Source organism: Anomaloglossus baeobatrachus, chromosome 2 (assembly GCF_048569485.1).
Source record: "Anomaloglossus baeobatrachus isolate aAnoBae1 chromosome 2, aAnoBae1.hap1, whole genome shotgun sequence".
Lineage (NCBI taxonomy): Eukaryota > Metazoa > Chordata > Amphibia > Anura > Aromobatidae > Anomaloglossus > Anomaloglossus baeobatrachus.
In genome coordinates, this window is record NC_134354.1 from 436,019,585 (window position 1) to 436,040,157 (window position 20,573).

Consider the following 20,573-nt stretch of genomic DNA (forward strand, 5'->3'; position numbering starts at 1 on the left):
AAAAAGCAGGTAAAAAGCAGGTAAAAAGCAACGTGGACACATAGCCTTAAACGCTGAGTTTTTGCCAAAATTTCTGCAACTAAAATGCTACGTTTTTAACAGCAAAGTGTGGACAAAATCCCTATTTCCCATAGACTTTGCTTGAAAATCAAAACGCATGCCTTTTGGCATTAAAATGCTGCAGTTGAAACCGCTGCGGAAACGCAGGTAAAAACGCTAAGTGCGCACATACATAGCCTAAGGGCGGCTTTGCACGTTGCAACATCGCACATGCGATGTCGGTGGGGTCAAATCGAAAGTGACGCACTTCCGGCGTCACTTTCGAGATCGTAGTGTGTAAATGCTAGATGATACGATTAACGAGTGCAAAAGCGTCGTTATCATATCATCGTTGCAGGCTCCGACTTTTTCATAATTATGCTGCAGCGACAGGTACGATGTAGTTCCTCGTTCCTGCGGCAGCACACATCGCTGTGTATGAAGCTGCAGGAGCGAGGAACATCACCTTACCTGCTGCCGCCGGCTATGCGGAAGGAAGGAGGTGGGCGGGATGTTTACATCCTGCTCATCTCCGCCCCTCCGCCGCTATTGTCTGCCTGCCGTGTGACGTCGCTATGACGCAGCACGACCCGCCCCCTTAGGAAGAGCGACGGTCGCAGGGCAGGTGAGTGCATATGAAGCTGGCGTAGCGATAATGTTCGCTACGCCAGCTATCACAAGATATCGTACCTGCGACGGGGGCGGGGACTATCGCGTGTGACATCGCAGCATCGGCTTGCGATGTCGCAACGTGCTGTCACGCTCCCCGGGTCCTCACCCCCGTTCCCCGGCTCACCTGCCACGATCTCCGCTTCCCAGTCACCGGATTCCGTCCGTCCCAGGGCTCCGGGCCCCCGATCCCGGCGCCCGACAGCTTCCCTGGACCTGGCCGGCTCCCCTGCGTCCTCCTCGCAGCCTCCTTCCCTGGCTTCTGGCACCCGGGCGGCGCGCATGCGCATTAGGGCGCGCGCGCGCGGTCACTGACCCTTTCTTAAAGGGCCAGCGTCCATTAACAGGAAATGAGGTTGCACAGGTACAGGGTATATAGGGGGTCATTGTCCAAGGGGGCGGGGCCTGATCTTCGTGTTCCCTGAGCTAGGAGTCAGGTCTCTTGGTGTTTATGTGCCTGTACTCACCTATCTGTCTTTGTAGAGCCGTACCTGCCTCGCCATCCAGTCTGCCGTGTCCTGATCCCCGCACGCTGTCCGTCTGCCATCTGACAGTCCGTACCATCCCGGATCCCTGCGGTGACCCGTCATCTTGCTCCAGAGGTTCCGGACCCCGCCTGATATCACCTCGGCCTCCGAACCTGAGCTACGTCACCAAGACCACCTTCTGTGACTCCGTGGTCCCTGGGACTCCTCCGCTGCCTTCACTTGCACGGACTGTTCTACTGCCCATCAGTGCTTCAGCTGCCGGACTCCCTACCACCATCTCAGAGAGTTCGGTCCAGTGGATCCACCTCCTGGGTCTGCCCGACCGCCCGGCCGTGACAGTAAGATCAGGCCATGGATCCCGCTGCTGCACTAATGGCCCTGCAAGAGGAACTCCAACGCCAGCGTGAAGTCCAGACCCGCATGCTGCAATTCATGACCTCCGTGGACACCCGCCTGTACACATTACAAGCATCAATGACGCCTGCGGCACCCAGGTCCCCCGCCAGGCAAGCCATGGCTCCCGTACCAGTGGCAGCCTCTTCAGATGCTTCCCGACTCCGTTTGGCGTCACCTCCTCGGTATGCTGGAGATCCCAAGACCTGCAGGGGCTTCATAAACCAATGTTCCCTTCACTTCACGCAGCTGCCACATCTGTTCGCCTCCGACCAAGCCAAGGTCGCCTTTATAATGTCCCACCTAGAGGGCGAGGCGCTGGCGTGGATGAACCCCTTGTGGGAGAAGGAGGACCCCATGACCAAGGATCTTCAACAGTTCCTACAGGCCTTCCGCAGTACCTTTGACGAGCCAGGACGCGCCTCTGCCTCTGCTTCATCACTCCTCCGCCTACGTCAAGGGACACTGACGGTGGGTCAATACGCCATCCGTTTCCGCACTTTGGCTTCAGAACTCGGGTGGAATAATGAGGCCCTAACAGCCGCCTTCTGGGAAGGACTCTCGAGTCGCATCAAGGATGAGTTGGCGGGTCGGGACGTGCCCTCCACCCTAGATGCACTGATCGCCCTAGCAACTCGTGTGGACATACGGTTTCAGGAGCGCTCCAAAGAGCTATCTCGGGAGAGACGCCCGGTACGGCATTCTCCTCCTCCGCAGAAGTCCTCCGTTCCTCAGTCATCAACAGCTGGGATTCCCGTCCACGAGCCCATGCAGATCGACCGAGTGCGGCAGTCTGAACGACGTCGAGCAGAGCGGCTCGCCCAGGGCCTCTGCTTTTACTGTGGTGAGGACACCCACCTGCTACGCTCCTGTCCAGAGAGGCCGGGAAACTCCAAAGCCTAGGGTTGGTAGGAGAGGCCACCCTAGGTGCTGGGACTCTCTCAGACCCGGTTATGTGGACTGTGCAAGTGTCAACTGGAGAGACGCGGTTCACGGCTGAGGCCTATCTTGATTCCGGGGCAGCAGGCAATTTCATCCAGCAAGCCACCGTGGATAAATACCAGGTGCCTGTTATCCCACTCAACAAGCCCCTGGTGATTGCCTCTGTGGATGGGAGACCCCTTTCTGACACCATCTCCTGGACCACCAGGCCGGTTGAACTGCGCATCGGTGCTCTTCACACCGAGAACATCGTCTTCTACGTCCTTCCGCACATGTCCCATCAGATCCTGCTGGGCCTTCCATGGTTACGGACTCACGAACCATCAGTCAGCTGGGGCACTGGCGAAATCACCCGCTGGGGTGCTTCGTGTCATGAGAGATGCCTAAAATCCACACAACCCATCCGACGACCTCCGGTTCCTGAGAACCTACCGGGGCTGCCCTCGGCTTATTGGTCCTTTGCTGATGTCTTTGATAAAAAAGAATCCGAGGTACTGCCGCCACATCGCCCCTACGATTGTGCCATCGACCTGCTCCCTGGAACAACGCCACCACGAGGACGGATATATCCTTTGTCTCCAGCCGAAACAAGGGCTATGTCTACTTACATCTCAGAGAGCCTGGCTAGGGGATTCATTCGGAGATCCTCCTCTCCTGCTGGAGCAGGTTTCTTCTTTGTCAAGAAAAAAGAGGGCGATTTACGTCCCTGCATCGACTACCGGGGTCTGAATCAGATCACTGTTAAGAACAAGTACCCTCTGCCGCTCATCCCCGAATTGTTTGACCGGCTTAGAGGAGCCCGTCTGTTCACCAAGCTGGATCTTCGGGGTGCTTACAATCTGGTGCGCATCCGCTCTGGTGACGAATGGAAGACCGCGTTTAATACGCGCGATGGACATTATGAGTACTGCGTGATGCCCTTCGGCCTGTGTAACGCTCCTGCCGTCTTCCAAGAACTGGTGAACGACGTGTTCCGAGACCTCCTCTACACCTGTGTGGTAGTATATCTAGATGACATCCTTGTCTTCTCTCCGGACCTCCCAACCCACAGAGAGCACGTACAGCTGGTTCTACGACGACTAAGAGAGAACCGTCTGTACGCAAAGTATGAGAAGTGTGTCTTTGAGCAGTCTTCTCTCCCCTTTCTGGGGTACATCATCTCTGAGACTGGACTGCAGATGGATCCCAAGAAGGTCTCCGCCATTCTCAACTGGCCTCCCCCTTCTGGACTGAAGGCAATCCAACGCTTCCTGGGATTCGCCAACTACTACCGCCAATTCGTCCCTCACTTCTCTGCTCTGACTGCTCCACTTTCCGCTTTGACTAAGAAAGAGGCAAATCCAAAGGACTGGTCGCCTGCGGCCGACGCCGCGTTTGGCTCTTTGAAGCGGGCTTTTGCTTCCTCGCCTGTACTTCACCGTCCGGAGCTAAACCGCCAGTTCACCTTGGAGGTGGATGCCTCCTCCTCAGGAGCCGGAGCAGTGCTCATGCAGAAGTCCTCCTCCGGGAAGATGGTGACTTGCGGATTCTTCTCCAAGGGCTTCTCAGCGCCTGAACGCAACTATACCATCGGGGACCGAGAGCTCTTGGCAGTCAAACTGGCACTGGAGGAATGGCGCTACCTCCTGGAAGGTGCAGTGTATCCCGTGATCATCTACACGGACCACAAGAACCTAGAATACCTGCGGTCCGCTCAGCGACTGAACCCACGGCAAGCCAGGTGGTCCTTATTCTTTGCCAGGTTCGACTTTCAGCTTCACTTCCGACCCGCGGACAAGAATGTACGCGCTGATGCCTTGTCCAGGTCTTTCATGCCCATGGAGCAGGAGGAAGAGACTACCCAACCCATCATCTGTCCTAGCAACATCATTCCGGTGGCCCCTGTTACCCTAGCCCAGATACCGCCCGGGAAGACCTATGTCTCTGATACCGACAGGCAAAAAGTGTTACACTGGGGTCATGCCTCAAAAACAGCCGGGCATGCTGGTCAGAAGAGAACATGGGGTGCGATTGTACGCCATTACTGGTGGCCATCCCTTCGCACGGACGTCGCTGCTTTTGTCTCTGCCTGCCCCTCCTGTGCCAGGAACAAGACGCCCAAACACTTGCCCCATGGCCGTCTTCTGCCTTTACCGATACCCTCAGTCCCGTGGCAACACATAGCAATGGACTTTATTACGGACTTGCCATTATCCTCCGGGCACACAGTCATATGGGTCGTGGTTGATCGATTCTCCAAAATGGCCCACTTCGTTCCTATGGCCGGACTGCCCTCTGCTCAGGAACTCGCGGAAGCCTATATACATCACATCTTCCGCTTGCATGGCTTTCCATCCCACATAGTGTCCGACAGAGGAACTCAGTTCACCTCCCGCTTCTGGAGGGCTCTATGCAAACATCTGGGAGTGACTCTGGACTTTTCTTCTTCTTACCATCCTCAGTCTAACGGCCAAGTGGAGAGGGTCAATCAAATCGTGACCTCATACCTACGTCACTATGTCAACGCCCATCACGACGACTGGTCCTCGCTTCTGCCTTGGGCTGAATTCTCCCATAACCACCACGTCAGTGAGTCATCCTCCGAATCTCCCTTCCATGTTGTTTACGGACTCCAGCCCGCCGTCCCATTGCCTATATCCCCTTCCTCGGATGTCCCGGCTGCTGATACTGCAGTTCGTGACTTTGCTACCATTTGGGACTCTGTCAAGGCGTCCCTTGGGCGCGCTTCCCAGCGGATGAAGAAACACGCTGACAAGAGACGTCTGGATCCTCCGTGTTTCTCTCCTGGAGATCTCGTCTGGCTTGCCTCCCAGTACATCCGCCTGAAGATACCCTCCTACAAGCTGGGTCCTCGCTACATCGGGCCGTTTAAAGTCCTCAACAAGATCAATGAGGTCTCCTACAAGCTACAGCTCCCGGCCACGATGAGGATACCCAACTCATTCCACGTCTCCCTGCTCAAGCCGGTTGTCCTTGGTCCCTTCTCCGCTGCTGCCAGTCCGGCCCCTCCACCTATTGCCGATGACGACATCTATGCGGTAAGGGATATCGTGGCCATGAAGACCGTACGAGGTCGACAGTTCTTCCTGGTGGACTGGGAAGGGTATGGTCCTGAGGATAGGTCCTGGGAGCCCAGGGAGAACGTGGGCACTCCTCTTATCCGTGCCTTCATGTCCCGGTTGCGGGGAGGGGGGCGTGGGGGGGGGGGGTACTGTCACGCTCCCCGGGTCCTCACCCCCGTTCCCCGGCTCACCTGCCACGATCTCCGCTTCCCAGTCACCGGATTCCGTCCGTCCCAGGGCTCCGGGCCCCCGATCCCGGCGCCCGACAGCTTCCCTGGACCTGGCCGGCTCCCCTGCGTCCTCCTCGCAGCCTCCTTCCCTGGCTTCTGGCACCCGGGCGGCGCGCATGCGCATTAGGGCGCGCGCGCGGTCACTGACCCTTTCTTAAAGGGCCAGCGTCCATTAACAGGAAATGAGGTTGCACAGGTACAGGGTATATAGGGGGTCATTGTCCAAGGGGGCGGGGCCTGATCTTCGTGTTCCCTGAGCTAGGAGTCAGGTCTCTTGGTGTTTATGTGCCTGTACTCACCTATCTGTCTTTGTAGAGCCGTACCTGCCTCGCCATCCAGTCTGCCGTGTCCTGATCCCCGCACGCTGTCCGTCTGCCATCTGACAGTCCGTACCATCCCGGATCCCTGCGGTGACCCGTCATCTTGCTCCAGAGGTTCCGGACCCCGCCTGATATCACCTCGGCCTCCGAACCTGAGCTACGTCACCAAGACCACCTTCTGTGACTCCGTGGTCCCTGGGACTCCTCCGCTGCCTTCACTTGCACGGACTGTTCTACTGCCCATCAGTGCTTCAGCTGCCGGACTCCCTACCACCATCTCAGAGAGTTCGGTCCAGTGGATCCACCTCCTGGGTCTGCCCGACCGCCCGGCCGTGACACGTGCAAAGCCCGCCTAAGAGTTCAAAAAGGTCTGGACATCCACAGAAGACAATGATCCCAGAATCCTTTCCATGGTGAAGAAAAACCACTTCACAACATTCACCCAGGTGAAGAACACTCTCCACTCTCCTATTGCTTTATTTTTTGTTTATTCATTCACAGTCACAGCAGCTGGAACTTTCAGATTTTTATGTAATGTGGGCGTCACACGAGACGATCTATTGTGCGATGCATCGTCGGGGTCATGGTTTTTGTGACGCACATCCGGCATAGTTTGCGACGTCGTCCCGTGTGACACCTATGAGCGAAGCAAAACATTTGCAAATCGTGTGCAAATCGTTTATCTGTCACACGTCGCTCATTTTTTAAAAAAAGTTTATTTTTCTTTGCGCTGGTTGTTCATCGTACCCGGGGTAGCACACATCGCTCCGTGTGACACCCCGGGAACGATGAACACAGCTTACCTGCGTCCCGCGGCACCCGCCGGCTATGCGGAAGAAGGTGGGCGGGATGTTTACGTCCCGCTCATATCCGCCCCTCCGCCTCTATTGGCCGGCCGCTGTGTGACGTTGCTGTGACGCCGAACGTCCCTCCCCCTTCAGGAAGAGGATGTTTGCCGCCCACAGCGAGGTCGCTCAGCAGGTAAGTACGTGTGACGGTGGTTTAACGACTGTGTGCGACACGGGCAGCGATTTGCCCGTGACGCACAAATGACGGGGGCGGGTATAATCGCTCGTGTGATCGCACGATAGATCGTACCGTGTGACGCCCACATAAGATTTGCTATATGACATTGACTTTTTAGTATCTGTAAAGCCGTATTCACATATTACATAAAACCTTTTATTTTTGTTTTCTGCAGGTGTCCACACTAAACTACACAATACCAATCTTCTCTGATTATTGCTTCTTTAGTGGATTATTTTTATACCTTTTCCCCATTGTTTGATGCGTTTTTCATCCAGATATTAAGCAGCATTTTTAAGTGTTTTTTTCTAGTACAGAAAAGCTTTGATTTTGCACTTAGAAAAGTAACTGCAGTGTTCCCCATGATTTTTTTTAGGTTTCACATATAAGCCTCTTGCGAAAAAAAAGACCCTAAACGGCACAGACCAGCCACGTTTTTAGGCAGTCTTTGTCTGCATAGGATTCGCTACAGTTATAAAAATGAATATTTTATGTATGGTAAAGTTAATTTGTCCAATTACTTTCAAGCCTCTCAAATGAGGAGGCTTTGTAGAAAAATGGTTGCCATTTTAAATGTTCCACAGGATATTTTTGTTCAACCCCTTTAATTAAACCCTAAACGTCTGCACTTTAATTCCATCTCAATTGCTTCATTTTAAATCAGAAATTGTGGCATACAGAGGCCAAATCGTGAAGATTCGGTGACTGTACAAATATTATAAGACCTAACTGGATTATAGATTATAGTAGTAGCTACACAAACTGTATTATTACTTAAATCTACTTGTTTTACCTTCTGTAAAATGGTTATCAACTGAAATAAAACTGATTGTCCCCCAAGTTCTACTAGGTTAATAAGACCTAAAAAATATCAAAAAGGTAAAAATAAATTTCCGAATTACAACGGTGATTGTAAACCAGAAACATGTAAGATTTACTGCAGTAAACCTGATAGTATCATCGCTATTTCAAAAGTCCAAACTTTAAGGGACTGTATCAGTATTCCAGGCATCCCCAGTGCTAAGAAAGGTCCCCAGTCGTTCAGGCATTCCATTGACCATCCTACAGATAAAATGGAAAATATTGAAAAAATATAAATTATTATTATTCATTTATATAGCGCTATTAATTCCACAGTGCTTTACATACATTGGACACACTGTCCCCATTGGGGCTCATAATCTAGAGTCCCTAGCTGTATGTCTTTGGAGTATGGGAGGAAACCCACGCAAACACAGGGAGAACATACAAACTCCTTGCAGATGTTGTCCTTGGTATATATGTACATATTATAAAACAGAGTCAGTTCACTTAGTAATCTCTGAAACGCAAATTGCTTTCTATGTAGTGCTAACATTTATATTTTGCAGAAGAGCTGCTAGAGTATTTAAGCCAGTTTGAGGAGATTGACCCAGGTCAATAACTGAAGGATATACACATGTTCCAAATTATTATGCAAGTTGGAATTAAGTATCAGAAAGATTTAATTTTTTGTTTTTCAAATAAACTTAGGAATAGTATTGTGTTTCCAGGGCTCTTCAGAACACTGGAATCAATCTCAAACACTTGTAATAATTAGTTTGCCAGGTGATCCCAATTAAAGAAAAACTATGTGAAGGAAATTCTACATTATTTCTTCGGCGCTCCATTGGGAGACCCAGACGATTGGGTGTATAGTACTGCCTCCGGAGGCCACACAAAGCATTACACTAAAAAGTGTAAGGCCCCTCCCCTTCTGGCTATACACCCCCCGTGGGATCACGGGCTGATCAGTTTTCTGCTTTGTGCGAAGGAGGTCAGACATCCACGCATAGCTCCACTGTTTAGTCAGCAGCAGCTGCTGACTATGTCGGATGGAAGAAAAGAGGGCCCATACTAGGGCCCCCAGCATGCTCCCTTCTCACCCCACTTTATGTCGGCGGTGTTTGTTAAGGTTGAGGTACCCATTGCGGGTACGGAGGCTGGAGCCCACATGCTGTTTTCCTTCCCCATCCCCCTGAGGGGCTCTGAGGAAGTGGGATCTTACCGGCCCCCAAGCCCTGAGGCCGGGCTCCATCCACAGACCCATGGAACCTGCTGGATACGGAGCTGGGTACCGTTCAGGGACAAGGCCCTGCGACATTCAGGTACTCTGTGTCCCAAACAGGCCGCGCACATTCCAGACTTGCTGGGTGTGCTAGTGCGCCGGGGACAGTAGCGCTGCGCGCTGGGGTTACAGTCACTGCAGTTTTTCTGAGTGACTTTATGTATTGGGGACTGCCGCGCCGGCCGCCCCTGGAGCGGCGGCGCGGCTGCGACTTGTAGTGCGCCGGGGACTTAGCGCCGACCGTGCTTTTACGACGGCGTCGCTTATAAATTTAGTCCCCGGCTTCTGCGGCCTAGCTCCGCTTCGTTCCCGCCCCCACCCTGTCAATCAGGGCAAGGGAGAGACGCTGTACGATTAATCAGCGCCGAGGGCTGGAGTCTTATTTACATGCTCCAGCCCTCTCACTGAGCACAGTGGGACGCAGGTTTCCCGCTCTTTGTCTGCACACGCCCAGGGCCCGCCCCTCTCCATAGGACGCCGGCAGCCATTCCTACATGCAGTCTGGCTGGAGAACGGACACAGGCTCTGGGAGACCCAGACAAGGGATTTCTGGCGACCACACACCCGCGTTAAGCGGGCGGTAAGCAGCACTTTAGTGCTGGCCCCACTAGTGCCACAGTGTTATTTTGGTGTACCTTTTTTCTCTATACCATATATATATATATATTGCACTGTAAGGTCGCTTCTTGGCTGTATACCCTATCTTGCTCTGAGGAGACGACAACATGTCATCCGCAAAACGCAAGGGTGCCAAGACACAGGCTGTAAGCGCTGCTTGTGCCGCTTGTGGGGCTGATCTACCGGCAGGTTACAATGACCCCCATTGTGTGCAATGTTCGGTCCCTGTGCCACTTCGTCAGCCGGAGTCTATGGTGGTAGTGGCCCAGGCAGAGTCGCCGGTGAACCCTGTCCCGGTGACGGGGACAGAGTTTGCAGTTTTTGCTGACAAGATGTCTGTCACTATGACAAAGATCCTAGAAACCTTGCAGGCCAGGCCAGTTACTCAGACCATGGACACTGCTGCGGCAACGTTCCCCGGTCCCCCTCAGTTGGAGTTAATCCGTGCTTCAAGGGGGTCCCAGGCATCTCAGCCTGACGGCTCTGATTCAGATGACAGTCCCAGGCAGCCTAAGCGAGCTCGCTGGGAGAGACCTTCCACGTCATCACGCGGATCAGGGTCTCAGCGAGAGGAGTCTCTACATGATGAGACAGAGGAGGGGGATCAGGAGTCTAATCCTGAAACCGCTCTCAATCTGGATACTCCTGATGGTGACGCCATGGTAAATGACCTTATAGCGGCCATCAATAGTCTATTGGAAATTTCTCCCCCTGCCCCTTCTGCAGAGGAGGCAGCTGCACAGCAGGAGAAGTTCCATTTCAGGTATCCCAAGCGTAAACTGAGTACTTTTCTGGACCACGCTGACTTCAGAGAATCAGTCCAGAGACACCATGCTTACCCAGACAAGCGTTTCTCCAAACGTCTTAAAGATACACGTTATCCATTTCCCCCTGACGTGGTCAAACGCTGGACCCAGTGTCCAAAGGTGGACCCCCCAATCTCCAGGCTTGCGGCTAGATCCATAGTTGCAGTGGAGGATGGGGCTTCACTTAAAGATGCCAATGACAGACAGATGGACCTTTGGTTGAAATCTGTCTATGAAGCTATCGGCGCGTCGTTTGCTCCAGCATTCGCGGCCGTGTGGGCACTCCAAGCTATTTCAGCTGGTCTGGCACAGGTGGACTCTATCATACGTCCAGCAGTGCCGCGAGTAGCGTCCCTAACCTCGCAAATGTCTGCGTTTGCGACTTACGCTATCAACGCTGGCCTGGACTCTACAAGCCGTACCTCAATGGCGTCTGCCAACTCTGTGGTTTTGCGCAGAGCCTTGTGGTTAAAGGAATGGAAAGCGGATTCTGCTTCCAAAAAATGTTTAACCAGCTTGCCACTATCTGTAGATAGACTGTTTGGTGAACAATTGGCTGAAATCATTAAACAATCCAAGGGTAAAGACTCCTCCTTACCCCAGCCCAGATCAAGCAAACCTCAACAGAGGAAGTGGCAGTCGAGGTTTCGGTCCTTTCGAGGCTCCGGCAAGACCCAATTCTCCTCGTCCAAAGGGACTCAGAAGGAGCAAAGGAGCTCAGATTCCTGGCGGGCTCAATCACGCCCCAAGAAAGCAACCGGAGGAACCGCTTCCAAGGCGGCTGCCTCATGACTTTCGGCCTCCTCCCTCCGCATCCTCGGTCGGTGGCAGGCTCTCCCGCTTTTGCGACATTTGGCTGCCACAGGTCAAAGACCGGTGGGTAACAGACATTTTGTCTCACGGGTACAGGATAGAGTTCAGTTCTCGTCCTCCGCCTCGGTTCTTCAGAACCTCCCCACATCCCGACCGAGCAGATGCCCTTCTGCAGGCGGTGTGCTCACTAAAAGCAGAAGGAGTGGTGATCCCTGTTCCTTTGCAGGAACAAGGGCAAGGTTTTTACTCCAATCTCTTTGTGGTTCCAAAAAAGGACGGCTCATTTCGTCCTGTTCTGGACCTAAAGCTGCTCAACAAGCATGTGAACGCCAGACGGTTCCGGATGGAATCCCTCCGCTCAGTCATTGCCTCAATGTCTCAAGGAGATTTCCTTGCATCAATAGACATCAAAGATGCTTATCTCCACGTGCCGATTGCTACAGAGCACCAACGTTTTCTACGTTTCGTGATAGGAGACGACCATCTCCAGTTCGTAGCTCTGCCATTTGGTCTGGCGACAGCCCCACGGGTTTTCACCAAGGTCATGGCGGCAGTGGTAGCAGTCTTGCATTCTCAGGGACATTCGGTGATCCCTTACTTAGACGATCTACTTGTCAAAGCACCCTCTCAAGAGGCATGCCAACTCAGCCTGAATGTTGCGCTGGAGACTCTCCAGACTTTCGGGTGGATCATCAACTTTTCAAAGTCAAATCTGTCACCGACTCAATCACTAACGTATCTTGGCATGGAGTTTCATACTCTCTCAGCGATAGTGAAGCTTCCGCTGGACAAGCAGCGGTCACTACAGACAGGGGTACAATCTCTCCTTCAGGGTCAGTCGCACCCCTTAAGGCGCCTCATGCACTTCCTAGGGAAGATGGTGGCAGCAATGGAGGCAGTCCCGTTCGCGCAGTTTCATCTGCGCCCACTTCAATGGGACATTCCCCGCCAATGGGACGGGAAGACAACTTCCCTAGACAGGAAAGTCTCCCTTTCTCAGACGGCCAAGGACTCTCTGCAATGGTGGCTTCTTCCCACCTCATTATCACAGGGAAGATCCTTCCTACCCCCATCCTGGGCAGTGGTCACGACAGACGCGAGTCTGTCAGGGTGGGGAGCAGTTTTTCTCCACCACAGGGCTCAAGGGACGTGGACTCAGCAGGAGTCCACCCTTCAGATCAATGTTCTGGAAATCAGGGCAGTGTATCTTGCCCTACTAGCCTTCCAGCAGTGGCTGGAAGGAAAGCAGATCCGAATTCAGTCGGACAACTCCACAGCGGTGGCATACATCAACCACCAAGGAGGGACACGCAGTCGGCAAGCCTTCCAGGAAGTCAGGCGGATTCTGATGTGGGTGGAGGAAAGAGCATCCACCATATCAGCAGTTCACATCCCGGGCGTAGAAAACTGGGAAGCAGACTTCCTCAGTCGCCAGGGCATGGACGCAGGGGAATGGTCCCTTCACCCGGACGTGTTTCAGGAAATCTGCCGCCGCTGGGGGGTGCCGGACGTCGACCTAATGGCGTCTCGGCACAACAACAAGGTCCCGACCTTCATAGCGCGGTCTCGCGATCAAAGAGCTCTGGCGGCAGACGCCTTAGTGCAAGATTGGTCGCAGTTCCGGCTCCCTTATGTGTTTCAACCTCTGGCACTCTTGCCCAGAGTGTTACGCAAGATCAGATCCGATTGCGGCCGCGTCATACTCGTCGCCCCAGACTGGCCGAGGAGGTCGTGGTACCCGGATCTGTGGCATCTTACGGTCGGCCAACCGTGGGCACTACCAGACCGTCCAGACTTACTGTCCCAAGGGCCGTTTTTCCATCGGAATTCTGCGGCCCTGAACCTGACTGTGTGGCCATTGAGTCCTGGATCCTAGCGTCTTCAGGATTACCCCAAGGGGTCGTGGCCACCATGAGACAGGCTAGGAAGTCCACTTCTGCTAAGATCTACCATAGAACGTGGAAGGTTTTCTTATCCTGGTGCTCTGCACAAGGAGTATCCCCCTGGCCATTCGCGTTACCTGTTGTTCTTTCCTTCCTGCAATCTGGGTTGGAAAAGGGCTTGTCGCTCGGCTCCCTTAAAGGGCAAGTCTCGGCACTATCCGTGTTTTTTCAGAAGCGTCTAGCACGACTTTCTCAGGTGCGCACGTTCCTGCAGGGGGTTTGTCATATCGTCCCTCCGTACAGGCGGCCGTTAGATCCGTGGGATCTAAACAAGGTCCTTGTTGCTCTCCAGAAGCCGCCCTTCGAGCCTCTGAGGGATGTGTCACTTTCTCGACTCTCACAGAAAGTTGCCTTTCTGGTAGCGGTCACGTCTCTTCGGAGAGTGTCTGAACTAGCAGCGCTGTCATCCAAAGCTCCTTTCCTGGTGTTCCACCAGGACAAGGTAGTGCTGCGCCCTATTCAGGAGTTTCTCCCTAAGGTGGTATCCTCTTTTCATCTTAATCAGGATATCTCCTTGCCTTCCTTTTATCCGCATGCAGTTCATCGGTATGAAAAGGATTTACATTTGTTGGATCTGGTGAGAGCACTCAGAATCTACATTTCCCGCACGGCGCCCCTGCGCCGCTCGGATGCACTCTTTGTCCTTGTCGCTGTAAAGCGCAAAGGGTCGCAGGCTTCCAAAGCCACCCTGGCTCGATGGATCAAAGAACCAATTCTTGAAGCCTACCGTTCTGCTGGGCTTCCGGTTCCATCAGGGCTGAAGGCCCATTCTACCAGAGCCGTGGGTGCGTCCTGGGCATTACGACACCAGGCTACGGCTCAACAGGTGTGCCAGGCAGCTACCTGGTCGAGTCTGCACACTTTCACCAAACATTATCAGGTGCATACCTATGCTTCGGCGGACGCCAGCCTAGGTAGAAGAGTCCTGCAGGCGGCAGTTGCCTCTCCGTAGGGGAGGGCTGTCTTCGCAGCTCTAACATGAGGTATTTCTTTACCCACCCAGGGACAGCTTTTGGACGTCCCAATCGTCTGGGTCTCCCAATGGAGCGCCGAAGAAGAAGGGAATTTTGTTACTTACCGTAAATTCCTTTTCTTCTAGCTCCTATTGGGAGACCCAGCACCCGCCCTGTTGTCCTTCGGGATTTTTGGTTGTTTTCGGGTACACATGTTGTTCATGTTGAATGGTTTTCAGTTCTCCGATGTTACTTCGGAGTGAATTTGTTTAAACCAGTTATTGGCTTTCCTCCTTCTTGCTTTAGCACTAAAACTGATCAGCCCGTGATCCCACGGGGGGTGTATAGCCAGAAGGGGAGGGGCCTTACACTTTTTAGTGTAATGCTTTGTGTGGCCTCCGGAGGCAGTACTATACACCCAATCGTCTGGGTCTCCCAATAGGAGCTAGAAGAAAAGGAATTTACGGTAAGTAACAAAATTCCCTTCTTTGCAGCCACAGGTTTCAAGCAATATGGGAAAGAAAAAGGATATCTCTGCTGTCAAACAGTGTTAAATAGTGCAATGACTTGGACTATGAAAACTAGATATTTCATGAAAACTTAAGTGTGATCATCATACTGTGAAGAGATTTGTGGCTTAAACAGCCCACGTAGGGGAATTAGGTAGGGACCTGGCAAATAGAGATACACCTTGATGCTGGTTGTTGGGCTCACATAAAACTGGTCTTTTTTATACTCTGTCTCTATTTTTAAACTTATTACCTTAACAGTAATGCATGTCCAAATTCCTATATTCAATGATTGCATACCTTAACGTCTCACTGTGCAGCTGTTTTTTTGTTAGAATATGTTTCATGTTCAGTTTGCACCTGTTTAGATTTGTCTGTTAGGAAGTGCTGTCAGTTTTTTCATTTTATATTATAGGGTCATGTCTTCTGACTGAGCACTCCATTATCACCAGCTTAAGACTATTTTTAATTTCCTATGAGCAGGATCCTGCCTATCCATAAAATTGTAGGCTTTTTAAGCCCAGGTAGAAGCATTAGGTAGGAACCCAGCAAAAAGATACATCTTGACGCTGGATGTTGGGCTCACATAAAACTGGCCTCTTTAATAAGCTAAGTGTCTCAATTTTTTTTAATGTATTTTCTTAGCAGTAATGCATGTTCAAATTCCTATATTCAATGCTTGCATGACTTCCATACACTGCACAGATGGGTTCACACAGATAAAGGTATAATGAGGAAGGTTTCTGCCAAAGAAATTCATCAGATTAAGAGAGCAGCTGCTAAAATATCATTACAAAGCTGCTGTTGCCTCTGAAGTCCCGCAAACCTCAAGGTGTAGGATTTTCCACAGGCTTGCAGCTGTGTATAAATCTACTATTTGGCTAACCTAAACAGTATTCACAAGCAGAATTGGTTGCAGTGGCCCACACATACATGAAGACTAGTTTTACTAGTTTTCACTAACGATTGCCATGCAACCCTGGATAGTCCAGGTGGATAAAGCAGAGGATCGTTGATGAATAGCCACTATGTCCCAACAAGGCTGTGACCTGAAGGTGTGAAATGACATTGGCAAAGTATATTGAGTTACTGACTGATCACTTAGTTCCATAGCACAAAAAGAAGAATTGTGCAATCTGCAGCAAAATCATTTTTCATGCATGACCATGCACCCTCTCCTGCTGCAAAGAATACCTATGAGTCATTGGCTGCTATGGGAATAAAAGCAAAGAAACTCATGGTGTGAACACCAGCCGCCCTTGACCTCAACCTTATTGAAAACCTTTGGAGTATCCTCAAGCAAAAGATCTAGGAGGGTGGGAGGTACTTCACATCATAGCAGCAGCTCTGGGATGCTATTCTGATATCCTGCAAAGAAATTCAAGCAGAAACTCTCCAAAAACTCACAAGATCAATGGATACAAGAATTGTGAAGGCAATATCCAAAAATAGGGTTGAAGGGGTCCTATTTTAACATGTACTTTGGCCTGTTATGTTTTTGATTTGAAAAGCTTTTTATTTTAGTAAGTGTGACCTCTGAATGGTGCAAATTCAACAAAATATTATTTTCAGTTCAACTTATAAAATGTTTGGAAACTCTGTTATGCATAACAATTTGGAACAGTGCGTTTTGAGTATTTTTAATTTTGAAAAAATACTGTTATCATTGTGAGTTTTGTCCAATATAATGTGATTGATACTCTAATTTATTTATATTATCAAACTTATTTAATTATATTTATATTGTATTTATATTTATTTGAATATACCCGCATAGATTTATACCCAGTCGGCTCCTAGATGTCTCCCGGTCCTCAGAATTTTCCGTGGAATCTGTCAGCAGGTTTTTTGCTATTTAATTTGAGAGCAGCATAATATAAAAGACAAATGCCTGATTCAAGAGATTTCAATACAATCAGTGTTTTATCAGCAGGAGATTATCACTGCCTGACTACATCTCACATGTAGAGCAGAACCAGCTAATATGTGTAACACCCCACCACCACTGATTAGCAGCTAATTGACAATTCACAGTGTACACAGGAAGCTGCCAATCAGGGATGTGGACCAGGTTTTACGCTGCCCAGAAGTCTAAGCTCTGCTACATCTACATCAGACAAAACAGGTATTCCATCAGAACTGCACCAAGCAGCCCAGTACGTGATACATCCCTGGTTATTGTGTTTTTTCCTGATGAAGAAATGAGTCTAACTTCTAAATGCCTAGAAAATAAACCTCATTGTCTACCTCACAACGTCTTCTGGAGTTGTTTGTGAAAATAACATCCGCAGCGCAGACTTCCACTCATATCCTCCAATGTTTACATAGATGGAATCAGGCTTTCTTGTCCTTGTTATGCTGCTCTCAGATTATATAGCAAATACCTGCAACATATTTATTTTGCGGGCATTCATGTAAAGAAAGTACCTGGATGAGAATGAAGTGATTAACCAGAGCCAGCATGGGTTTGTAACAAATAAGTCATGTCAGACTAACTTAATTTCCTTCTATGACAAAATCACTGACTGGGTGGATCAGGGAAATGCAGTTGATATAGTATATCTTGACTTCAGTAAAGGTTGGACTAGATGACCCAGGAGGTCCATTCCAACTCTAATATTCTATGATTAAGTCACATCTTTACAGACATATGCACGTGGTTTAAAATCTTGGCGAATATAAAACCACTTTTTTTTTTTTTAAAATAAATAAATACACATTTTACATGTCAACATAAAAGAACATACCTGCCCAAGTCCTAAGATGCAACTTTCTTACTAGGATATAGCTGAACAGTAGGACACATTCAAAAATAGAACTCGCAGTGAGTGCCATCGCTGCCCCTCTAAAAATAAAAGTTGATAAATTCATTGTTCTTATAATATATGTCAACACATGGGTCATAAAAGTGCTGATATGTTATTGGCTTTGCTATTAGTAGTGGCATCATTCTATTATTTTTGAAGGATATGTTCACTTTTGCAACAAATGGATGAAAAATAAGCTCTTGGTAAATAGTTTTGATTTAAAATTGATCTGCTCTGTGTCTATTTCTCCCATGCAACCCTACACTATAGACCTGATCAAGACCGGCGATGGTCATGCCAATCTTAATGAGGAGGTGTTCTTGAGTCAGATGCTTCGGTTTCATTAAGAAGCGAATCGGGAGTATCTGCACCACAGTGTGCTCCACAAATCGTAACCTATTTGGGGACTGGAATAATATTTGGGGCATAAGTAACGCTGCCACTAGTCATGAATTTGACGTGCGGGGTTGTCCTGTCCCTGCTCCACCCACTCTGTCACAGCTCAGTGAAAATCGCACAGATTTGGATTGTGACAAAATTTCGTGACCTGAATTCTAATTTAAAAGCTATGATGAACGCAGCCATATTTGTGGACTTCTCCTAAGTATTGAGCTCATTGTTTAGTCAAAGTAATGCACAAAAACAAGCACACACATGTAATCACAGAAAAATTGGTCATAGTATAGGTCATACTAAGAAGACAACAAACATTAATTGTGGCTCTGCCAGAGAAGGAAATTTTTGTTACAAAATGTGAAATTTTTATGAAATTTCTGAGCTGCTAGGTTTTCCCTAGCTAACCGATAGGGCTCACGTACACAAGGTTATACCTCGAGCAAGTGCTATCTGATGTTTTCTTATAAAGCACTCACTCTAATGTTATACTATGGGGCAATGCTGACTAGCGATTTTTATTCTCATGCCAATTAAGCAGGTTGCAATTGGCGGCGTAAATCGGATGGAGCGCAAACATTCAGGTCTATGGGTGCATGCAAAATATCGGGCTGCACTCTGATGTCATATGTGTACAGTGCAATATATGCTCACACACACAGTGAAGAAGATGAGAAATTAAGTTCTCAGTTTTCTCCACACTTGTGATACAATTCTTGCAGAGAACAGGATAAATGACACTCTGCTCAGACTCTGAACAGAGCCATGTCATTAGCATAATCAGATGATTGAGGTAAAACAGCCGTTTACTAAAAAAAAATAGTTGCAGTTGCAATCGACAACACCAAAGTATCTTTGTCTACCATTACCCTAAAAACTCAAATTATTGTAAATTGGACGCATTTAGGTTTAACTACATCTCAACCACAAAGCAGTAGACCACACATGAGAGCAGTCTGATGGATGAATATAGAATTGGCTAATGTCTGAAGAATGATACCAAGTTAAACGGTTTGTCTAAACATCTTCAATGAATAAAATTAAAAAAAAGATTATAATAAAAACAATTTACTTTTTATTAAGGATCTTTTCCATTCTGAGTTAATTAGACTGTGTTTATAACTATGGGACTTAGTTCCTATTGACCCTTGTTTAATATGATCTTTGGCAACCCCTAGTGGTATGATAAATTATTGCACCATGAGCACAAGTAATCGTGCTTTACATTAAATGAGATCCCAATCCTGGTAAATTGTACAATTGATCTGTATGTGCAGTACTGACGAAACGTTTGGACACACCTTCTCATTCAAAAAGTTTTCTTTATTTTCAGGACTCTGAATATTGTAGATTCACATTGAAGGCATCAAAACTATGAATTAAAACATGTGGAATGAAATACTTAAAAAAGTGTGAAGCAACTGAAAATAGGTCTTATATTTTAGGTACTTCAAAGTAGCCATCTTTTGCTTTCATTACTACTTTGCACACTCTTGGCATTCTCTTGATGAGCTTCAAGAGGTAGTCACCGGAAATGGTCTTCCAACAGTCTTGAAGGAGTTCCCAGAGATGCTCAGCATTTGTTGGCCTTTTTGCCTTCACTCTGCGGTCCAGCTCACCTCAAACCATCTCGATTGGGTTCAGGTCTGGTGACTGTGGAGACCAGGTCATCTGGCGTAGCACCCCATCACACTCCTTCTTAGTCAAATAGGCCATACACAGCCTGGAGGTGTGTTTGGGGTCATTGTCCTGTTGAAAAATAAATGATGGTCCAACTAAACGCAACCCGGATGGAAAGCACGCCACTCTAAGATGCTGTGGTAGGCATGCTGGTTCTGAATGCATTCAATTTTGAATAAATCCCCAACAGTGTCACCAGCAAAGCACCCCCACACCATCACCCCTCCTCCTCCATGCTTCACGGTGGGAACCAGCCATGTATAGTTCATCCGTTCACCTTTTCTACAAAGACACGGTGGTTGGATCCAAAGATCTCAAATTTGGACTCATCAGACCAAAGCACAGATTTCCGCTGGTCTAATGTCCATTCCTTGTGTTCTTTAGCCCAAACAAGTCTCTTCTGCTTGTTGCCTGTCCTTAGCAGTGGTTTCCTAGCAGCTATTTTACCATGAAGGCCTGCTGCACAAAGTCTCCTCTTAATGGTTGTTCTAGGGATGAGAAGGTGTGTCCAAACTTTTGGTCTGTACTGTATGTTGTTCCACCAATGATTTTTAATACTATATATATATTTTATATTATGTAATTTAATTTTAAAAATCTTCTTGACACTGTGTAAATATTGGGCATTTGATCGTTTTTTCTTTTCTTTTTATTACTCTATTGTCTACGATTTGCCCAAGATGAATACTTCATACATGGCGGCAGATAAGATGACAATAATACATTTTGAATAAATTATAGTCATATGAGTTTGGATCATAGAGATGCATGTTGTTTCACTGCAAACCCTCATTTA

General features: G+C 49.1%; 1 protein-coding gene across 1 annotated transcript in view; it reads right to left on the minus strand.

The window, feature by feature from the left end:
* LOC142289823 (multidrug and toxin extrusion protein 1-like) overlaps window positions 1–20,573 on the minus strand; it is a 131,304-nt gene that overhangs the window by 59,245 nt on the left and 51,486 nt on the right. The window contains exons 8-10 of the mRNA XM_075333753.1: window positions 17,645–17,742; window positions 8,118–8,231; window positions 7,963–8,030 (exon numbers count right to left, since the gene is read on the minus strand). Of these exons, the coding sequence (XP_075189868.1) occupies window positions 7,963–8,030; window positions 8,118–8,231; window positions 17,645–17,742 (280 nt within the window). The remainder of the gene's footprint in view (window positions 1–7,962; window positions 8,031–8,117; window positions 8,232–17,644; window positions 17,743–20,573) is intronic.